The sequence below is a fragment of the Sitodiplosis mosellana genome, unplaced genomic scaffold (genome assembly GCF_009176505.1).
Source record: "Sitodiplosis mosellana isolate CC-2019 unplaced genomic scaffold, AAFC_SMos_1.0 Smas_scaffold_1, whole genome shotgun sequence".
NCBI lineage: Eukaryota > Metazoa > Arthropoda > Insecta > Diptera > Cecidomyiidae > Sitodiplosis > Sitodiplosis mosellana.
This window is the reverse complement of record NW_022595244.1, coordinates 18,583,546-18,606,712: the sequence shown is the minus strand read 5'-3', so window position 1 is coordinate 18,606,712 and position 23,167 is coordinate 18,583,546. Positions and strand designations below refer to the sequence as shown.

The 23,167-nt window shown below is 36.0% G+C and overlaps 4 protein-coding genes across 8 annotated transcripts in view; 1 reads left to right on the top strand and 3 right to left on the bottom strand.

Annotated features, from left to right (window-relative positions):
* The window catches only part of LOC129568793 (uncharacterized), a gene marked incomplete in the record, with an annotated part of 3,297 nt that extends 1,106 nt beyond the window's left edge, over window positions 1-2,191 (bottom strand). Inside the window, 2 exon segments of one of the 2 annotated variants that reach the window (XM_055447082.1) lie at window positions 618-1,796; window positions 1,863-2,191. In XM_055447082.1, coding sequence (XP_055303057.1) covers window positions 618-1,284 — 667 coding nt within the window. 2 annotated transcript variants of the gene reach the window in all.
* A 2,263-nt stretch (window positions 2,192-4,454) lies between these two features.
* On the bottom strand, window positions 4,455-7,693 carry LOC129580589 (uncharacterized). The gene is made up of 4 exons (XM_055471181.1): window positions 7,227-7,693; window positions 6,062-6,328; window positions 5,494-5,983; window positions 4,455-5,420 (listed from the first exon to the last, which is right to left on the bottom strand). The coding sequence occupies exons 1-4, from the start codon at window positions 7,582-7,584 to the stop codon at window positions 4,781-4,783; spliced, it is 1,755 nt and encodes a 584-aa protein (XP_055327156.1). The 5' UTR covers window positions 7,585-7,693; the 3' UTR covers window positions 4,455-4,780.
* Window positions 7,694-9,319: 1,626 nt separating this feature from the next.
* Window positions 9,320-17,266, bottom strand: LOC129580588 (uncharacterized). 4 transcript variants are annotated; one of them, XM_055471177.1, is made up of 9 exons: window positions 16,832-17,266; window positions 15,394-15,947; window positions 12,418-12,628; window positions 11,068-11,256; window positions 10,921-11,001; window positions 10,566-10,853; window positions 10,392-10,466; window positions 10,273-10,312; window positions 9,320-10,206 (listed from the first exon to the last, which is right to left on the bottom strand). In XM_055471177.1, the coding sequence occupies exons 2-9, from the start codon at window positions 15,676-15,678 to the stop codon at window positions 9,567-9,569; spliced, it is 1,809 nt and encodes a 602-aa protein (XP_055327152.1). In that variant the 5' UTR covers window positions 15,679-15,947; window positions 16,832-17,266; the 3' UTR covers window positions 9,320-9,566. The 4 variants fall into 4 exon arrangements, with proteins under 4 accessions (XP_055327152.1, XP_055327153.1, XP_055327154.1 ...); XM_055471178.1 differs by having other exon boundaries at window positions 16,827-17,162; XM_055471179.1 differs by lacking the exons at window positions 15,394-15,947; window positions 16,832-17,266 and adding an exon at window positions 12,696-15,325.
* Window positions 17,267-22,132: 4,866 nt separating this feature from the next.
* The window catches only part of LOC129566293 (potassium voltage-gated channel protein eag), a 72,989-nt gene continuing 71,954 nt past the window's right edge, over window positions 22,133-23,167 (top strand). Inside the window, exon 1 of the mRNA XM_055442090.1 lies at window positions 22,133-22,642. The gene's annotated coding sequence lies outside the window, so the exon portion shown is untranslated. The remainder of the gene's footprint in view (window positions 22,643-23,167) is intronic.

The following is a 23,167-nucleotide window of genomic DNA, read 5'->3' as shown; positions in this document are numbered from 1 at the left end:
CATAACACCTTTGGGTAATCCAGTTGTACCACTAGAATAGGGAAGCACAGTGAGATCATCGTAGCCCGTGTCTTTGTTGAATTTGGAGGACTCTGATAAATTAAGACCTGAAACGAAAATGCAGCTCGAATTATTTGCTGAAATTAAATAAATGCAAATGATTTGCTTCGCGTGAATGAATAATGGTGCATGCATATTCATTTTATTCAAATGAAAGCATTGGAAAATTAGTGAAGTATTTTGACTGTGTACAATTTTACATGAGCACATGAAACAATGCCTTATAATACCGTACGATATGCTGTAGATTAATTTAGCCAGTGAAGCTACTCTCCAAAAGGTTGATACTCTCGTTATTACAACGATTTATTATAATATTATTGCTATTCACTTCGCATTCGTGCATGCCTTTCTTTCACAAGGCCACCAGAACTGGAATCGCAATGTATGTATTAACAAACTATAGAACTAGCAAGTGAGTGCATGCTATTTGCTACGCTTTGACTGTGTCAGTATAATGACTAAATTAACAAATTGTAAATAGAACGGAATTTTAATCATGTTGGAGCAGCACTTGAATAAACGGGCGATAAACAAGTAGTAAAAATGACATTTACCTTTTGGGTTCATCAGTTCGGTGAAGCTAATCATATCATCTCGAAATGAGTGACTTAATTCGGTTTTTATAGCTATCACTTTGACGTCAGGCTGTTTAGCCAGCTCACAGGCTTTTTTAACCACATCAAAATTATCGATTAGACAAAATATTGCTTTCGGACGGCTGCTTATCAATTGTCGAGATATCTCTTCGCACGTGTACCAAGGATTTATTGTTGTGACAACTAACGATGCCTCAGCTGATCCCATCCAGCAAATAACATACTCTGGTACATTCGGAAGGCAAATACCGACGATGTCATTTTTCTCCAATTTCATGTTGTTTCTCAATCGAATCGCTAATGCCGCGCAATAATCCCGTAGTTTGGCGTATGTGTATTTGCGACCCGTAACACCGCACTGTACTGCAACGTGATTTTGCCACTTTGGCATGTTTTTCCAAAAATATTGATCAATCGTCATATCCATGGGAAATGAAATGTTTTCGTAGGGAGACTTCATCACATATCCGTCCTTTTCGTTGTGAACTAAATTTTTCTTTGCCAAATCACTTAACGATGGCTTTTGCGTTGCGAGAAATTCCCTTTCAGTCGACAGGAATCGTCTACACAATAACCGTGCATTGCTCTTCATATTCACTGCCCTTAATACTGACCCGTAATACATTTTCAACTGAGAAACAATTTTTTTTAATATTTATCTTTGGAATAAAAGTTGAGAATTTCCGTACGGCAACACTTCCCAGCCGATAGCTCACGCAAAATAAACTGCACGATTACAGATTGTTTTGCTTTCTAATCGAGCAAAAAGTCTACAACACACCATATGATCGCATGAATTGATGATAACACAATTTTGATTTTATATTTTTATCATTTAAAACTTTACAATCACGACGTACACAAACAATACGTTATACTTGTCTTGTCATCAGCTCAATGTTTTCAGCACTCGCACACAGTCTGCACAAACTGGATTTCACTATCAGTGCAATGATATATATTACCGAGCGAGGGGCGTATCAGTACTTGAGAAACATCATTAAATCAGCACTTTGGTTGCTGTTGATATTTCAGTTTCTTTCCTTGTTTCACATGGACACATTATCTAATTATTTTAAGCCTTTCCCTAGAAGCATTAACTTTGTTCTGATTATTTCACATCCTTTGCCTTTCTTCCTATTTTTCATCAAACAACATGCGCATTAGAATCGCAAATACATCACGAACATCTTTACAAATTACCTTCAGATTAATTCAATTCTCCGAAAAAGATGGTCCACCCCTCATGATACGGTACACAAATGCAAATTATATTGAATATGAAAAAGCATTTTTGTATTAAATATGCACAATGAAACCTACAATACTATAACTGTAGACGCGTGCAACCTCAGTCAATGCAGTTAAGTATTGAAATGATATTTCATTTTGTTCTCAAAAAGTGGATGTTGTTTTTGGCTTTAATAAATTGTATTCGACCTTATATAGTTGACGGAGGCAAACTAGTTCTTTTCAAATGACTGTTTTCATCGAAATGTGAACCAGAGCTCTAAAAATATAATAGCTTGATTCCGTATCAAATCGAATTACGTTGTAACTGTTCCTATTCTTCACACGTCAGCTGAGTTCTGGTTAAAAAAAGATGAGCTTATTGAAATGCCAAACATGTTTATTTGATACACAAAAACAAAAATACGACTGCATAAAGTCTCAATAAAAATAGAATATTTTTCGATTTTCTCGCCGTAGAATCTTTCCAGTGTGTATTTTTGGGATATAATTAACGAACAAAACACCGTCAGTCCCTGGTTTTCATTTGATCACTTGTTTTTTTCCAGTTACTCTTGATTTAGTTGATTGAATAACAAACACTGTTGGTCTTCGGCACATTTTCATGGGTGCTATTCGTCGTGTTGATTTTGTGCGGAAAGAATATTTGATCGAAGTTAGAGGAAACGCAGTTTTATAATACCAATCATTCGTGTGCATTCTATGATTTATCATTTATAATATCATATTATAATCATTGATTGTCGGCAATATCAGAGCTTCGTAGGGAAAATCAACGCTTAATGGTATACAATGCGATATCGCATGTTATGTTATGTGTCAAAATTACGTCTCTAGGCAATCTCGCGCTTCCAGACAAATACTCAATAAAAAAAACTACGCTACAAATATACCGCGTGTATTCCCTGCGCATGCTACGTTTATACCATTTTCACGCTTACGCTTATTTTTAGCGTGAACCGCATGCAAAGCAATATAAAATAAAATAAATAGAATACTCTAAGTCAAAGTATTCTATCCGTATGCTTTGCATGCGGTTCACGCTAAAAATAAGCGTAAGCGTGAAAATGGTATAAACGTAGCGTGCGCAGGGAATACACACGGTATATTTGTAGCGTAGTTTTTTTTATTGAGTATAGAAGCAAAATAAAATCATCGTACGTAGCATATTCATTAAATTCACTAGATTCGGAAAGAATAAGCCCTAAAACGAATTTCTATTTATATATTCAATTTTTGTTTACCTTCGGTATTCATGAATTGCTCATAATGAATCGCATCATTTTGAAGTGGATTGCTTGGTTCCGTTTTGATTACTATAATTTTGTCCAGTGAGTACGCAAGCATTGTTTACTGCATTGAAATTATCATCTAGACAAAACATAGCTTTCGGTCGACAGTTTATCAACTGACGCGATATCTCTTCCCTTTGGTAGCCGAGATTGACAGCTGTAACGATTAAACCGTCTTCAATGAAACCCAGAAACGCTATCACATTTTCTGATGAATCAAAATATTTAAAATGTAAGTGTAGAGCAAGACTGTGAATACAAGCAGTGAGTATTGATATTATTGCAGCCTTGAAACGAAAAGTATAGATTTATTGAAAGAAAAACATGAACGTCATTATGAACATATTGTTTTTATTTTTTTTATCAAGCGTGCAGTGATCCCGTTCTGCTCCGAGCGCTCTGAGTGAGTCTCGTATTTACTCCTTTGTATTGAGCAGCAGTATCGTATGAGTACATTCTCACTCAATGCCGCAAAGTCATATGGTTGAGTGAGTGAGTTTCCACTCGCTCAAGCGTGTGCCTACAAAGTAATCATTTCCTTATAAAACAAACTTAAAAACGTGGAGCTATCCAGTACATTTGGAAGAAAGATTTCGACGATATCAATCTTTTATAATTTTAGAATATTTCCCATACGAATTAACAATGTGGCAATATGTATCACTACACTTAATATCAGTGTGATTTAACCACTTGGAAATATTTTTCCACACCTGTTGACCGATTTTCTCATCGATGGAAAGTCGATAGACGTTTAGGAACTGGGAGTGATCTGTAAAGTAATCTAACTAATCACATATCCTTTTTTTCATCAAAAACCATGTTGGCATAAATGTGTTGCTAAAAACTCCCCCGTATTTTCTCATCAATTATTATATTAGATTCTAAATTACGAATCGTTTTTAGCCAAATGCGTTAAATGCTGGTTTGTTTTACTAGTGCACTTATAGATCCATATTCATATGTTTATATCAATACAAGTATAACAATTATTCACAAAGTACGACTGAGATTTTGACTCAATTTAGACAGTATGAATTTTCATCCCTCACATCAACTGCTGCCCAAGTAATAGTCATTAGTACGAGCAAAACCGTTGTTAATCACCAACAAAATCTCTTTCATATTTCAAAAAATAGGTCCGCATCTGTTTCAGCACGAAAGGTTCATCTCAACGTTTGAATAGTGAATACATTACTTTTAATTTTTTACACCATCAATTCAATACATATAACAACATTTTAATGAAAGGTTAACTTGTTATTGTTGATGGAATAAACAATTTATTAGCCACCTAACCAAATTGGGAATGAGTATACACTAAATTGACACATATATATATATGAATTCATTTTTTACAGTTCTCATAATGACACTTCTTCAATACTAATAAAACTAACAACAATGCAAATTGACATATGCTTTATGTAGTAAATGAATCAACAGCATATTTTTTACGTAATCTAGTCATATATCCATGGCATTTATATGTAGTGTTAATATTAGGCTTAAATCAGAATTCGCTTCATTGCACACATACTGAACATTTCAACTAGCAAAGAAATATCAGCACATTGATCATAAAAAAATTCTTCGTACTTCTCGACGTAATATTTTTCCAGTTGCTGTTTTTGGGATTTGATCGACAAACTGAACACCGCCAGTCAACTGTTTGTATTTGATCACTTGTTTCGCGACGAATTGTTGAACGTCTTTTTCCGTGATATTTGATTCAGGCCGTCGGACAACAAATGCTCTGGGTACTTCGCCGCATTTGGGATCCTTTACTCCTATGACGGCTGCGTCTAATATATCTGCGTGTTCACGTAAAATACCTTCCAATTCAGCCGGCGCCACTTGATTTGCATTGACTTTGATCAACTCCTTCAAACGATCACTTATATAAAATAGACCATTTTCGTCATAATGCCCAATGTCGCCGGTTCTCAACCAATTATCTTTGGTAATCATCGATTTTGTTGCTTCATCATTTTTGTAGTAGCCCTTCATGACGTTTGGTCCCCGCACTAACAATTCACCCGTCTCATTTGGTGCTACTCCTTTAAAGCTTGGATCATTCAAGGCTGAAATTTTCATTTCAACGTTTGGAACTGGGAATCCAATTGTTGCATAGTTATGAATGCCATGTGGACTTAATGATGCTACCGGTGATGTTTCTGTTAAACCGTAGCCTTGGAGAAACGTGACGTTTGGAGCACTGAAATTTCAATTATTTCATTATAGTGAAAAAAAAAACAGATTTAAAATAAAAATAATTAAAAAACCTATACATTTTCTTCAAGCGCTCTACGTCGGCTTGTGCCAAATTTGATGCTCCACTCATCGATGCGCGAACACTTTCGAAGTGCTCTGCTTTGGCACCTTCATAATTGCCAAGCTGAATCACAATAGGTGGAACGAGATGTAAGAATGTTGCTTTTTGCTCTTTTGTAATACGAAGAAAACTATTTATCTCGTATTTGGGAATTGAAATCACTTTTGCACCCAACGCCAGTTTTGGTATAAGCATCGCCATCAATCCATAAATATGGAAAAAGGGCAAAAAACAGGGGAGCACATCTTGAAAGTCATTGGTTGTCGGCAACACAAGTGGATCGTGTGGCAATCCAACATCAATTGATTCACAATTCGCCACCAGATTATTATGTGTCAACATTACACCTTTTGGCAATCCAGTTGTTCCACTAGAATATGGAAGCAAAATAAAATCATCGTGTGCAACGTGTTTGTTGAAATTCGAAGATTCAGATAAATTAATCCCTAAAATATAAGTTAGTTGAGTTTCAATGCACGGATTATCTTCATGTATCCATTTTCATCAATTAATTTTTCACTTACCATATGAATTAGTCAATTCACTGAAATCGATAGCGCCATTCGGAAATGATGCGGTTGAATCGATTTTTATAGCTATAATTTTGGTATTCGGCAGCTGAGCGAGAATGCAAGCATTTTTCACTACCTCGTAGTTATCAATTAAACAGAATACGGCTTTTGGTTGACAGCTCATGAATTGACGAGATATTTCTTCGCTTGTGTAGCCGGGATTGACAGTTGTGACGATTAAGCCGCCTTCAATGGAACCCAAAAACGCTATTGCATATTCTGTTGGAGTAAAATATATTTTGCGCAATGAAAAAGAGGGTAATGTAGTGTGTAAACTTGAAGGAATGAACCAACGCTGTGAAGCACAATGTTATTATATTCAACAGATCCAAAACCTTTCAGAGTTCTATTTTTCCCTATCGGAAGTTCACTAACATGAATCATGAAGGACGTTTGAAATGCCATTTTTGACAAATACCATTTCCAATATTTGGGTAAACCTTGTGACGAAATCATTTAATCAAATTTCCAAACTCTACCGTATAGATGCCGCTAGAGCATCATTTGCTGAATATCTTCCATTTACGATTCATGTTGTTGGAATGAACATTCAATCATGATATATAATCACACTGTCGTGGCCTTGGAATATAGCCAATGCGTACTTCAAGCGAAAAAGTAAGCATGACGTTGCATTTCAACTGTTGTTGAATTGAATCTATAGTTGTTTTAATTTATGTTTTCGACCTCCTTCTATTTAACCGTCTGGGTATTATTATGGTGATTAACTTCATAAATTCGTTGATATTAATTTCTGAAATACCTCTTTAAGCTCATATCTCAAATGCGAATACATTTATCTGCGAAACCATTCATATAATGCAACACCCAGTTAAACTTCACAGTTAAAATGAATCTATACTATGTGACGATACAAGTTATATACTTTTACTTGAAACCTGAACTTGTTAGCTGTGTCTATGAAAGCTATCTGCTTGTTTTCGGATGTTTATATGCAAATTTATGATGTCACAAAAATGAATTCTTCACATAAGCAATAAGCAATAAGCAATGAGCAAGCTTGAGCTTGTTGTTTATTTTCGTATTTATTACTTTGGCATCATTTTTGTCATTATGTGTGATGTTTACAGCACCAAATTGGGCTTGAGAATATTACCTGGGACGTTTGGGAGACAAATGCCAACGATGTCATTTTTCTCCAATTTCATGTTGTTTCTCAATCGGCAGGCCAAGGCACAACAATTATCCCTTAGTTTGGCGTATGTGTATTTGCGACCCGTAAAACCGCACTCGATTGCTGTGTGATTTGGCCACTTGGAAATATTTTTCCACACGTATTGGTCGATTGTCAATTTTGGAATTGAGACTGAACCGTAAGGTGATTTCATCACATATCCATCTGTATCATTGTAGATCAAATTTTTCTTGCCCATTTCGCTCAGCATAGAACTTTCCGTTGCCAAAAATCGTCTGAATAGTAACTGTCCACTACTTTTTAATGCTTTGCGACTCATATTCTATTATTCGAATTGATTCCCGGGAAGAATCTTTTTTATAATATAAAATTATTTGTTTGAGCGGTCGCGAATGAGTTCTTTCGCAAACAAAACAGTGTATCTGACTGACTGAACGGCCAAAACACCAAGTTGAAAAAGATAAGATTCATGCTTGTACTTGTGTCGCTGCCATAGTGCATGTATCTATGTTGTGTTTGACTCAATTTTTACATGTATTCGGCTCATTGTTGTATGTGCCGTATTATACTACGTTGTATATGTTTATTTACGAACAACAGAAATTCGCCATAGAAGTTGATTCAATAATAATTGAATTGAAACATATCGAAATGAATATCATGAAGTGCGGTTAACGCAAGCGGAGCATTCATTCATTTTTTTAGCGTTAAACTATGACCTCAAAATATGACATTTATTTTGCTGAAAAATTGCTATTAATACTAATATGTGAAAAATAAATGTTATAGGTGTTTGCTGGATTTGGGTGTGTAAAATACATGCAAATGCGTACATAAGTTGATTCGCTACAAAAATATACATTAACCACAAGTTAGTGTTCCTTGAAAAAAAAATGAGTTTAGCCGTTTTGCATACCTTAATATTTCCTTGTTTGTCATCTTATTGGTGAGAGATGTGTGATTGAAATTCTTGGTAACATAATGTTTTCTAAACAATTCCAACATGCGTGGTTGATTTTGGCCGGTATCACTTAGTTTCAATAATAATGGAGTTGCGATATGTTTCAACGAAGTATGGGAGTTAACTTTAGTTCCTTATAACAATCGCTAACATGATATTTTGCTTTCGGCATCATTTTATTTATCATTTGTTGTGCTGTGTTTTGTGGAATTTGGACTTATTGATTTCTTCTTTTTTCCAGATTCGAAGGTCAAAATCTGAAAAAAAAAAAACGATAATATTCAAAAAGAATCGTTTTTCTCTAAATTAATGTGTTTTCGACCTGTAAAAACAATTCAAAATGACCTATTTCAAATTCAAAATGACCTATTTCAAATAAGTTGGTCAACGTTCGATCCAGGAATGTTTATCGATTTGTATGGTGATTTACAATGTAACCATCTTTCTCACCATACACCAAGCACAAATATGTCAATTGATAAATGGATGCTGAATGAACACAAAGAATTTCCATGTGGCCGATTAATATACACTTTACAAGCAAATTCTGGTTGAAGCTTCAATTCAAGTCAAACTATGTGTTTCGCTACATCTTTGGGATGTGAGTGGAGATAACTTATGGAGTATTCTTTCATATGTAAGTTAAACGAATATCACCAAACGAAAATAGTATATAATTCAAATTCGGTGAATTGAACATATTTAAATTGCAAAGACAGTTGTTGCACAATATACATTCTGCACGAAACCATTTCGTCAAGAAACACATGTACGCAAGATACGTGAAATGCCATTTTGATTAATCAACCATGCACAGCACGTCTGCTTGAATTATTGGTTAAGTTTTTGTGGAAAATTTATTTCAGTGTTGATAGCGAGCAATCACTTTGTCATTGCCCTTATGGTGATTTCGTTAAATTGTATTTTCACAGCCATTGTCAGGAAGAAAGTCTGAAAAATGTCAAGCTGAGTGACGTAGATATCAAAGTTTGGTTTGGAATGTATATTTGTCCATTCTGATTTAAAACAAAGTAAATTGAATTGGAAAAGTTCTAAAGCATAAAATAGTAATGAAAAAATTCTAAAGATGATGTGTTCGTGTGTGCGCCCTATATATTTATTAGTAAACAGTAAAAATGGTCATATAAAAATATGCGTTCATTTCGTAAAGACATCTCAATTTGTTTTTAATTAATAATCACATTTTCATAAAAAGTTAAGTTGATAAAGACACACCGAAGTCATAAAAATTCACTTATTTTTAATGATTTTAACTTTAACATACATGTAAAAATAAAGCATGGAAATAAACTGTTGATAGTATTAAACAATTTTCAATTTCATTGGCAATACTTCAATTTGATCTCGCGTCGCATAATTTTTCCGGTTGCATTTTTCGGGATTGTTTCCAAGAATTGGATACCACCATGTAGTTGTTTGTAATCAGCTACTTTTTGTGACATAAATTTCTGGATGTCATTTTCAGTAATTTTGCTATCGGGTCGTTTAATGACAAATGCCCGTGGTGCTTCGCCAGTTTTAGCATGCGTAACACCTACAACGGCCGCGTCTGTAATTTCTGGATGGCTGCGGAGAATTTCTTCCAGCTCGGCCGGCGCTACTTGGAAGCCTTTGACTTTGATGAGTTCTTTAAGACGATCGGTTATGTAGAAGAAACCATCGTCGTCATAGTATGCAATGTCTCCGGTGCGGATCCATCCATCGACAAGCATTTCGTCGGTGGCTTTCTTATTGTTGAGATACCCGATCATATTCTGTGGTCCTTTCACCCAGAGTTCACCCGTTTGATTCGCCTGCAAACCAACTCCGGTAGAATCATTAACAGCCACAATCTTACAGCGTGTGGCAGAGGCTGGAACCCCAACTGAAGCATATTTCGAGTTGCCAGGCATATTTAACAGTGCTGCTGGTGATGTCTCGGTTAATCCATAACCTTGAACAATGTTTGTATTCGGCGCCCTAGAAGACATCAAATTGAATCAATTTATTTTATTCATTCAAATGTAAAAGTCATTTCATTCTTACTTTTGGAAAAACTGTTCAACATCTAGTGCACCCAATGGAGCTGAAATTATCAATTACAATGAATTTAAGGTGGAATATATTTCATCGGTCATTTAAGGGTGCTGAAATTATCACTCTACCTGCTCCGCTCATCACAGCGCGAACACATTCCAAATCCTTTGGATTCACTCCATCATGCTGTCCCAAGTAAATCACTGAAACAAATTTATTCAAGAGAAACCATTTCAATTAATCAGAACAAAAAACAAAAGGTGAACTAAAAATATAACAAATTGAAAGCTAATTCTGCTTACAGATGGGTGGCACAACGTGCAAAAGAGTCGCTTTGTGATTTCTAATCGAGTCAAGGAATGTGTTTGGCTTGAATTCAGGCAATGTGACAATTTTAGCGCCAAGTGCGAGTTTCGATATCATCAAAACGGTGAAGCCGTAAATGTGGAAGAATGGTAGGACCGACGGCGAAACATCTTGGTACTCAGTGGTTGTCGGTCTAACTATGGTCGAGTCTCCAATTTTGACTCCAATTTGCTCGCAATTTACTCCAATATTATTGTGCGATAGCATGACTCCTTTCGGCAAACCTGAACAGAATTACAAATGAAATTTTATTCGCTATACTTCGGCCCTTGCGTAGCAGCTTAGACAAACCTGTGGTTCCAGATGAGAATGGTAGGAATGCCATGTCATCCGGGTGCCGCTTATGTGGACGCAACAAGCTGAAATCAACATCTGCAAAGAGAAATACTTTATAGGTCTGCTGAACTTGATTAATGGCACAATTATCTCATTTCTTACTGTTTGTGTCAATTAAATCAGCAAAATTGATTGCACCGCTCGGAAATGACTGGTCTGCTTCGGTCTTGATGCAGATGATTTTAATATCTTTTTTGCTATTTTTAACGGCTTCGTTAATCGTCGCAAATGTGTTTGGCGTTCCGATGATTGCCTTTGAATTGCTGGCTTCCAATTGGCGTTGAATTTCCTCTGTGGAAGAAAAAATCACAAATATTCCATAAAATTATTCAAACGTAAGATTATATTGATGACGATATGAGAAAAAAATATATCAAAATTTTTAATCAATAATTGAATGTAGACATCGAATGTAAAATGTCATGAATAATTCGAGTGGAAACAAATTTCTCATGAACTATTCAAGTGCGTTCAATCGAGTTAGCAGCTATTTTACGGGAGCGAAAGCAAAATTCCCGTACGCCAGGGATTTTATCGATTTTCATGTGTTAAATTCACATTTCATAGGCTTCACATGTGCTTTTTTCCTGCGGTGTTTATGCACATAACGAAGCGATTACCATTGTAAACCGAATTCTAATGGAAAATGACAATGCATGTATTGAACATGCAAACTTGTTGGTTTTTATTTCACTCAACCAATTGGATCGATGGAAATAACGTTTTGAAGACTAGTACATGTCATGAGTCAATATTTTAACACGACTATGTAAACATTTCAATCTAAAACACATCATCTGCTGGATTTAATGCATCAAGAATTTGGATTTACCTCAACCACGTGATTATTTCAACAACAATTACCATTATTTTCGAATTGAACAGTGAAAAAACACGTTCATTCGTTGAATCGTGTTTGAATTGCATTTTTTTCCGTTTTCGTGTCGGATTGACAAATTGAACATGTTTTTGTTGTTGATTATTTTCTCTCTTTTTTCGATTGGCCTGACCTGTCAGTATCTGTTGGTTTTGCTTTCCACAACACATTTCAATCGCTTCAACAAGTCAACACAATTTTTCTTCTCTTTCTCACTCCCTGTCCCTGGATTCATTGAATGGTTGATATATGCGTTTCAAAATCCAATTAGATAGCATAGCCGTGTCGCGCGCCTCTCTCTCTCTCTGCGTATGCATACGATTTCAACTCAATCATTGGTGACAGCCCAAAATTGAACGGAAAACCATTTTGGCATTGCGAATCACTCATTGGGAAAATTAATGGAAAATTGTGTGTGAATCTGTTATTCGCTGGCAATCAACACACCAGCCGAATGTTCAGTTGAATTTTTTCAGCTCGAAATCCGATTGAGTTTTTTTCTTCATTCATCTTCTTTCCGAATGCGTTAAATTGTGTACTTGAAATTGATTCGGTGATAAAGTCACATAGCTTACCGGCAGTGTAAGTTGGATTTATCGTTGTTAAAACCAAACCAGCTTCAATGGCACCCAAAGCAGCAATCGGAAACTCCGGCATATTTGGTAGACACACCGCAATCACATCACCGATTTGCAAATTCAGTTTGGAACTCAAATTGACGGCAAACGCCGCCGAGTGATCGCGCAGACGAGAGTAGGTGTACGAGCGTCCGGTTATTCCACACACCTGAAATGGAAACAGAGCATTGATCAGAATAAATCGTATGATTCAGTTGTAAACATTTAATACGGACCACCCGATAGCATATCATGTACTTTAAGTATTTCAATGTCAAAACACTTCACAGTGCAAGAGCATGTGTACCGAATGATGTGTAATAAAACGATTCGCGGAGAAATTTTTCACGAGAAATGTCGTTTTTGTCGCTATCAACATGCCCAAGATAATATTTTTTAACTGATATATTTGTTTCCCTAAATGTTGTTATCTAAACATCATTTTCCTGTTACATTATTAGAAAAAACACGGCGATTATGAATTACAAAAAAATATTCTAAACTTTGTGAACCATCTAAAGACGGTCGTCCCTTGTATAAGCAATTTCAGATTTGTTTGTCACTTGATATCACAAAAAAAGTATAAGGTGGGGCAAAACTTATTAATTCATTCGCGGTTTCGCTTAAAATAAGTGCTGCTGCTTCATTGCTTATTACTCATAATTATGAGTATAATTAGATATGCTTATTGTTATTGTAATCATTCGTTGTGAGCGTTTTTTTTTTTGAAAGATCTTTTAATTATTCTGTATTTCATGACAGAAAAGAATTGTCGTTAACTAGCTTGAACTGTTTGACTCGAAAACAAAGTGAAACCTGTGGTGCTTCAAATGAAATGCGATTATAAATACTAATATTCTCTGGAAAATAATGTAATTATTGGAGTTCAAATTCCATTTGTTTGTATGTTTGTATATTTGAATATTGATTATCAAATGCACACTAGAAATGGCGGGACACACTGGGAAATTTGATCTGTTTTGTTGTAAAAAGCCAATCGCTGTAGACATAATCTGCTTGTGCTAAGAAATGTGAAGTGCTGAGCGAAGTGAGCAATAAAAATGATACCTACTATTTATGATTTTGAAAAAAAAACCGCTATCATTGTTAAATGGCCTGGATTGTTGCAACAAAACAAGCGAATAAAAAAAAGAAATAACAGAAATAATCAATGTTTGGGTTTTGTTGTGATTAAAATTGCGTATTTTTGTTTTCAATGCACGTTCAATACACTGTATTGCGATTAAACACCTCATTTTGCTAAAACAAAAATAGAAGCGATTTTGATTTGCACGTAAAATGTCATTTATCTACAGATTTGCTTTGTATTTTGTGGCCTTTGTTTTCGTTAGACTTATGTAAATTGTCAAAGTATACGTGCTGCACGTCATGCACTAGAGATCATCCAAGCGCAGACGTCATCGTTTTTTATTTTTCAAACTGGTTTTTGATTGACTCCGATGAACATATATGACAAAAAACCAAATTGTTCCTATATGCTGTGATAGTGAACATAAATGAAGAAGACCTTGAATTTTATATTTCGGTTTGTAGGCTATGGACTTTGGAAGCATGCTCTGTATGTACATTGTACACGATATACATAGCCAATGATCTCACAATGATTTTGTTTTAATTTTTAACTGTGTGACCAAATGTTTGTTGATAGTTGAATTTTGGATACAGTACGGCAGGCAGTTATCATGAAACTGATGAACGGCGGTATTTTGGAGCAAAACTATTCGTCTAATGTGTACTGTACACCCAATCATCGATGAAATTACACAACTGTGTCCTATTATCAACTATATTCACCGAATAACAGATGTTTGAGCGTAGAACAATATTGGCTTAGAGAAGTGGTTTTGATTTGATTAATAACAACGTTCCTTACACACACGTGCTACAGTGCGCTCATTTCTCTGTCACGCTATCTCCTAGCACTACAACTCCAGATCGAGTTAATCTATAAGTTTTTGGGCGTGTTAACGACTGAGTCGGTTGACTTTAGAAAACATGTGAAACATGAACGTTTTATCATGATTGTAACATGTTCATCGAGTCACCTATTGAAATCACACTTAATCCAATCCACATAAATTATTTGAATATTGCCGGTGCGCTTGAAGCGGCTTAATAGATGCGGAATTTAAGTTTCAAATGATGCCGATGTTTAACTACTTTCAGACGCTTATTAACGCAAACATTTCGATGGATAATTAGTTTTCAAACTATTCCGAATTTGTGTGAGCATTATATCGATTGCATTATATCAGTGTTGCAGGTGAAATAATCAGTTTTAGCCTATTAACAGGATTTGCTCAACTGAAAGTAATTTTTAATTGTTGTAATTTGTTCAATCATTGCTTTAATGTGGAATCGACATGCAATCGGACTGTGGAAATATTCACAGCATTCCAAAAATAGTTGGGCACGTTTTTGCCGACCTCAGTGGAATATATATGTTTATTTCATATGTTTTTTTTTCTCAACTGATTGATACATGCACATTTGCATTTTAGAATCGTGGAAAAATACGGCACGAAAGGATTGAAGCCATTAGATCGTTTCGGAACGAGTTTCTATGTGAGACAAACACGAGAGGCAAACAGTATAATTTATTCTCAGGGAAACGTAAATAATGGAAAAAAATGTCAATTGATGATAACGACAATCTTATTATTTGGACTGGGTCTGTTATACTTTTACTCGTGATTGAGTTCGTCAAGCAAAGTTTTATTACATTTATGTAGAACAATGCTGCACGTGAACTGGGTCTGTGTAAACAATTTCATCTGCAGTGAAATGAAATTCGGTTATTTTTCTTTGTGTTTACATATTTTTACGGTGTACCGGCAACAGTAACCGAAGCTGAAGATAAAACGTTGCTAAATTAATTACATAACACTTGATAACATTTAATCTTCTACTTACAGTTGCGACATGATCCGACCATTTCGAAACGTTTTGCCAAACGTACTGATCTAATGCCAAATCTGGTGTGGTGACAACGTCATATGGGCTGTTTCGAATGAACCCTTCCACCGGGTTGTGTGTGAAGTACGACTGATAGGAATCCATCAACGGATTGTTTGGTTGAAATTGTGCTGTACTCACATAGCGATTTTCATTCAACTGATTTACTGCAAAAAAACGTTGTACACTTTGCGAACGTAAACCGTTCGCCAGAGCTCGGTTTGCGACTAACTTTGACAACATTTTGTACTTGTTTACTTTATAAGCCCTAGATTGGTTGTCGTTCTTTTGAATGTTTTTTTTTCTGCTTTCAAGTATGTTATTGCTGTAGCTATCGAAAACAATTGATTTTACTGCGATATAATCATGAGTTTGCTGTTTTATTTTTACTCTGCTAAAAGGTGACGATTATTTTTCTATCGTTGTTCTGCCGCTCGTCTGTATACTTGTAATATTCGTTGATTTCTTGATCAAAACTTCACACCGAAGAACTGACGACTGTCGATTGCGCTCTGTGGAATACAAATATTTTTTTTTTATGTATAACCGGTTTTGGTAGTAAACAACAAGTTATGCTTTCGATTTAAATTGGAATTCAAAATGACTTGTTTATGACCAAACGCAGAAAACCGACGGAATTGACGAACCAATTGTTGGAATTTTGTGCGAATCGTTTTGACCTTGTAAGCAAATGAACAAAAAAAACACATATATGTTATTTGGCTCCAGGCACTTTGAAACATGAGCATATTGTTGAATCGCTTGTGATGGAGTGTATTTTTTCGATGCGTTTGAATGACGTATTTGCTCAAGCCCCTCAAAATTTGTGTTAATTTTTCGCTTGTCGCGTCTATGTGTTTACAAAACACAGCTGGTTTTGTAGACTACGGAGTCACTACAGACGCTCAAATATAGCGTCGCTTCGTCCAAAACAGAATGAAAGCAAAAGTGAAATTGCGTGTGCGTCGCATTTTATGCATTTCGTTTGTTTGAAAAACCACAAAACTGCGTCGCAACTGTACTATGTGTTACAACAATTGACATGTAAGGAATATTTATAGATTTCCGAACTGGTTCGAACTTCAGAGACAGACTAATGCAATTTTGTGGGTTGAGTTCAAAGGTTGTTCGCTGATTGACAGGGCATTGTCATTAGCCAATTGTAATGTTATGGACTTTGGCTTAACACAACAAATTAAACTCGTTGAATTTACACCGATTGAAATCAAAATACGATTGGCACATTAAATTCAAACGCGACTTTTTGGATTATTCCAATCGATTTGTACAGAAATTACCCGTAACGCAAACAAAAACAAAACCGAGAATTAAATTCCATCAAACACAATTCTTGTTTAAAGTTCAACGAGTAAAAAGAAGACAAAAATCACTTTACTGTGTTGATTGGTGGCTGTGGGTTTGCTTTTCGTTCTCTTTGACTCTGCTTGTTCAACCAAGTTGTAAGTATGTTTATTTATACTGACGACTCAAGCGTTCCGTTCCAACCTTGCCGGCACTTCGATTTCAACTGTATAGTCCAATACTTCTGGTGCTCAACTCGAATCACCATTTCTATATACTATACAATCAATGTATTGCTGACATTTTTTTTTTCTTTCTTCACTTCAACAAATAACGCAACAAATGCTGCGTACGAACGAAACGAACGAAACGAATGAGACATAATGAAAACAAAAGAGAGATTTTTTGTGTCGATAGGCAGCCGCATGTAATGTTCGTCGTTGATCAACGATACCCGTTCTACTCTCACTTGGAGTGCTGCACACACAACGCAACGCAACTCAGACAACAGATATCGCTTGAAATAGGCAATGTATACGATATACGAGACGGCTTTTTATATAATAAAACAGCACACATTCATGGCGCAGTCTATATAAAATATGTTTTATGAATTCAATGTATCGGCGTATAGCGGCAAATGTTTATGTACGTCGACGGAATTAAATGTACAGATTACAATGTTCAGTCAAAAACAGAGGCAAAATATAACACATACAGAGTGATATCTGGCGCGGTTTTAGCATTTTTGCATGTTTCGTTGCTTTGTTTATTCTTGGATTTTCAAGTCTAGCAACACCACATTCGAGCGTTTATTTTGTATCGTTGTTATTGTTGTTGCCGCTGCTGCTGCTGCTGCTTTGTGTTGTAGTGTGTTTATATTGAGTGGCTTTTTATACACATTGCACCGTAGTAGCTAGATGTTCGTCGTTGATGTTTTGCATTATTTCCTTTGAATATTTCAGCCGCTCTTTTTTTTCGTTGCATACCACGAAGTTTTTCATCATCATTTATTTGTCACTTGCGAGCAACGACAACAACAAATAGAATGGAAAAAATGAAAAAAATGTGTTAAATTGATCGTCATGTGGCCTTTAACCACGAAAATGCATCTCCTGAATTCAATTTCGTGTTAATGTCGCGTCATTTGTTGAATGCTATTCATATGAGCAATTTTGTCAGTCCAACTGCTTCCTACGAACCAGTTCCTACCCTAACTGCAATCTTCTTAATATAATTTTGTGTGTTCAATTCAATCTGGAACGCTTTCAGCGACAGCACTTCTATCGGACTCGGTGAATGCAATTTCATTTCATGTAAAAACAAAAATGTAAAGTTGTCGTCGTGTTGATGCGCTTTGAGTGTTTTTGACCTTACACTATTGCAAATCTGTTATGTACTTTTAAACATACTGAAGACACTCAAATGATTTCGAATAGAGCAACAAACGCATTAAATGTGGATACAAATGCGCAAAGAAAACCAAACCGACAAGTAGATATTGCTGAATGCGTTGGTGCAATTGAATTGAACCAACTGCGCAATAAAGCTATAGAGTGTATCGTCATGAAAAATGCATATGCAATGAGAGAGAGAGAGTCATCACGCAACGCACTCGGAATGTATTCATCTTCGGTGATTTGGAGTGGTGCATGTAATTTAAGTGGGCGATTTATTGGAAAAGGTGAACGAAGTGGAACGTAGATAAGAAATATCGCATAATATTTGCACACTGATTTCTATCTGACTTGAACCAACCGAACAATTCGCCTCGACTCATTTATTCTAATTAAAATTTGAACGAAGCTCAGCTAATTTTTGCAAACCTTTGCAATTTATTAGTTGCACTTACCAATATAACAAAGAGAAATTCATTTGCAGCATTTGAAACCATTCCAAACATCCATTTCACCATCTCGAAAACATATTCCCACCAGAATTTATGGCATTCAAACTAGAATGCAGCAGCAGATGCATGTGTGAAATTATTGTTGCATGTTGATGTTGGCTCCTTCTTTTTGCGAACGGATTTCGGTCTGAAAATGCCAAACATAAAAGAAGTAACAAACACAAGCTTATAAAACAAATAAATAATGTACTTTATTACAAAGTAGATTCGAGCAGTGGAAATGAATAATTCGGACAAGATGGACTGGTTAAGCGGGTTGCAATGGCAAAGTTGAAATGAGCGTAGATAATGGAAATGCATTGAGAACACCATAACCCATTTGACCCATTTGCTAATAGATACTGAATGTAGTGAAATGAGTAGCTTCTCAATGTTTTCCATTTTGTCATTTTCATTCTCAATGGATTCCCTTTGAAATTTATGTGGTGCATTGTATTTTATTGCGGAAAAACCCGGAGCGACCGGAACAAAAGCATATCAAGTCAAGATTGAACTGCGATAGAGTCGGCATTATGCCATTGGAGTAAAATGCACATTCCCAAACCTAGTGCATTCACAATTTTTCCACATAGGTCATATGAACAGTTAACAGAGATATTATTATTAGATATACATATATATTCAGCATGTCGATTGCGTAAAATTGGCTAATTTCTGATTTTGATCTAATCAATCAAGCTCTGATTGGGAATTCAATGTGTAAATAACACCAACGGGACTTTTCGCATAATTAACACATTGGCGCGGAAAAAGCGTGCGGTCGGTGATGCGATAATTGATTCGACATTTGCCTACATCAATTTACGGTACTTAATGCACAAATGAATGCACTGTGGAATTTGAAGAGTACACTCTACCATGGGCCATAAAATTGATTTCCATGCGCTAACTCACCATCAAGAGCACCAGCATAGGGTTCATTGTGGTTTTAGCGCGTTGAATCATTTAAAATACAATGATTGGAAATGCGTCATCGTTCCAGGCGAATAAAACCGATTGGCTTATGAGAACCATACTATGGCAGCGGAAAAAAAATGGAAATTCTATTTTTAGACCGTAATAAAAATAACCGTCACGAGAGAGTTGGAGTGAAATTATCTATCGAAGGTTGCTCACCTCTTGGGTCGACGTCAAATGCATGCCAACCAGCTAACGACACACTAAGATGGATAGAAGAGCTACAATAGTGACTTCACTGTGAGAGTTTGTGTGCAGAAGTACTGTGTGCTAATGCGAACGGTTGGAAGAATGAGTGCAGGCAGGACGGAAGCACGTACGAATGTGCATTATTATCGGAATAACAGCGTTTAATCATTGTTCTAGCCAAGCAACCAGCCAAAAACTACTCACAAAACGGTATGTTAAAATTGTTGCAGGCGAGCAACGAGCACAAGTCGATGCAACTGATGAAACAATGTCATGCATTTGAAATGATCTTTCTGGGCGAAATGAATTTTGAGAGTTGATGTATGACCATTTTGCCTCTTAACGAGGCAAATTCAAAGTAGAACTGCCACTTGTTCGTCGTTCTCCGTTCTTGGGCATGCACTAAATTTTGATATCGTTCGACATTTGGGTCAAAGTATCCAACATTGTGGATTACGTTATGTGCGCTACATTATGATGACTTTTGTACGAGTTTCTCAGTAATTCCTATTTTTTGCCTTGTTACCCAATCCTTTTGTTCTTTGCATACCGTCAATTTTCCTTCTGTTTTTTTCGTATCTGCATGCGATTTATCCCTTTCAACTTTCGTCTACCATTTCTTCACACACGTTACCTCTTTAGTGTTAGGTTTTTTTCTTTTATTGTTTTGCCGATGTCATAATCATCACATTTGAACCCGTGAGCATAAAAACGACTTATTAAACAATCGCCGAACAAAACGATACAAGAAAAAACTACCGAACAAAACGTACCACAGCGGTAATGTGTAGCACAGCGGAGTTTCGTTTTGAACGGTACAGTCCTGCTGTGTTACGTTTTTAACGTGTGTTTTGTTTGGTAGTTTTTTCTTGTATCGTTTTGTTCGGCGATTGTTTAATAAGTCGTTTTTATGCTCACGCGTTCATTTATCATGAACGGGAAAATATGTGTCAGAATTAAGCGGATTTTTCCTTGTTTTGTCGACAATTGAATCGAAAAAAAAGAGAGAGAGGGAAGTGGAGTCTAACACGGGTGTTGCACAGGAATATTCAAAACATTGTTGCTGCGAAAATGGAAGACACTTTTGAATATATGCGGAGCATTTTATTCTGAATGAAGGGCAACATATGCCACAATGTTAAACTGAAATTGCATTTCCCATTGGTGCGCAACAGTGGCATTTTTAATACCAGAATGTCGGATACAAGATGAGATTATCATTCTTTTTTTTTATCTCTCTCGTTGTTCACATGCAAAAAATATCAACTATACGGTCTCGGTTACGGCGAGTCTGTGGGAGCAAAGTGATTTCATTTCACGAAAAGAGCTTTCAAATGATGAGTTCGTCTTTCATTCCAAACAGATTTAACACTTCCACCTGTGAAATACAAAGGAGCAATTTTCCCGCTTAGACTTTGAAATAACATTATGCGAAACTTGGTTTTGCTGCGGTTTTCTCTCTCTCTCTCTCTCTCTCTCTCTCTGTCTGTCTCTCTCTCTCTCTCTCTCTCTCTCTCTCTTCGGACAGGAAAACATTTCAACACTTTCCAAGAATGCGAGCGAAAAATGGAATGAAGACAGCTCCAACTTTCGTCAGAAATAAAAAAATCAAACTTGCGAACAGATTATAAGGATATTCACACAATTTTTCATACTGAAAAAATTGTTTTATGGAAAACTTTTTGTCCTGTAATTAAAGAGAAAAGAAATGTCCTCTCTCTCGCTATTGCCAAAAAGTTATCCACAACTTAAAGTGCCTTTTTTGTGCGGCCGCATTCAATTTGCTTCGGCACATGACTCAACAGAATGTTGAAATGATTAAAAAAAACGAAAACCGAGTCTCATTCGAATGTTTACTTGCATTAATAGTGTAACACCCTGTGTGTATAAATTGGTTCTATACAATCGTCCCTTTCTAACTCATGCGAATGGCTTTACAGCCAAGCGCTATCCACATTTCAATCCAAAATGCTTTTATGATTTCGAATGCGCCGGTGCAAAAGTTGTCACAACATTCCCTCTTTTACTTTCACCGTTTTCCAGTTTTCGTGCTTTAAATAATAGATCCGTTGATTTTCCGAGACCCAAATCAATCGAAATTCGCAGCAAGTTAATAGATTAATTCGTCAGTGATCACTCTCACCACTTAGTCTATACCTTCATTACATGTATGTTCAATTTTCAAATGTAATCGCCTTCGGTTCACCATATACTTTTCGACAATGCATGGTCATGTTATCACTTTCCAGTGTTTGAAACACTGTTCGGCTGGAAGGCCGAATCCAGTGTCGATGGGAACGAGCTTTGGTTGATGTTAAGGGTGCAGCAATGGCACAACACAGTACTAGTTAGAACGTTGTCTGAGAATAATCGGTATCGTTGTGAGTTTCGTGCGTTCGTATTCACTCACAGTGTGTATATTGTCCATTGCATTGTGTTGTTCAAATTCACTAACTTCTTCAAGAATGCACTTTAAATTTTCAAATGTTATTTTAGCCCACTTTTGAACTCCAAATTCGATTGATTCGTACTCTTTTTATTTCGAAAGTTTCGGATGTAATCAAAACTAGAGAGTATGCCAATGAATAAGTGAAAACGACAAAAATTAACAACAACAAAAAAGAAATTGAAAGAAATGAAACATCAGTTGAAAATCAATTTGTGAGATAAAAAAAAAACCAGATCCACATACATTGGCAATAGTGACGAGTTTAAAAGCAATATTTTTTTGGAACCCAGCTGAGTGTCCAAAAAGTTTGAACCAGCCGATGAAAATCGTTAAACGAACAAAAACAACAAAGATATACGGTGAAAACGCTTTGAATGCAGATGAAACGAAAAAATTGAAAAGTACATATCTTTGATGGTAAAAAAATAAGTTTACGAAATCATTGAATGTTAAACCAGAGCAATCGAATTTTCCGAGAAAAAAATGCATATATATGCGGGGTTTGGTGTATTCAAGTGTAAACCATGTGCGAAAAGTCAGTGAAAAGTTGCATTTCATTTAGTTGAGAAAAGTTGTAAATGTGCAAATAGCTAGCGACTTTGCATTTATGCCAAAGGACGAAGAAAAAGTGGAGGCGAAAAGAAAATGCTTTCTTCCACACATTTTAAGCAAACTACACAAATGAAAACCGAATGACCGGACGAAAGTAAATGCTTTAGCTTGTGGAATTAAAGCCGTTGCGGTGGGGCATTCGGGCGATTTAACGATTTTCCATTTGCTAGTTACGAATGTATAGTTTATGCCGTTGGTCTTCGTGCTCTTTTTTTTTCCCTCTAGTGGTCGTTTTTTTTTTCTTCTTCTACACACCGTTTCTGTTTCTGTGTGTGTGTGTGTGTGTGTGTGTGTGTGTGTGTGTGTGTGTGTGT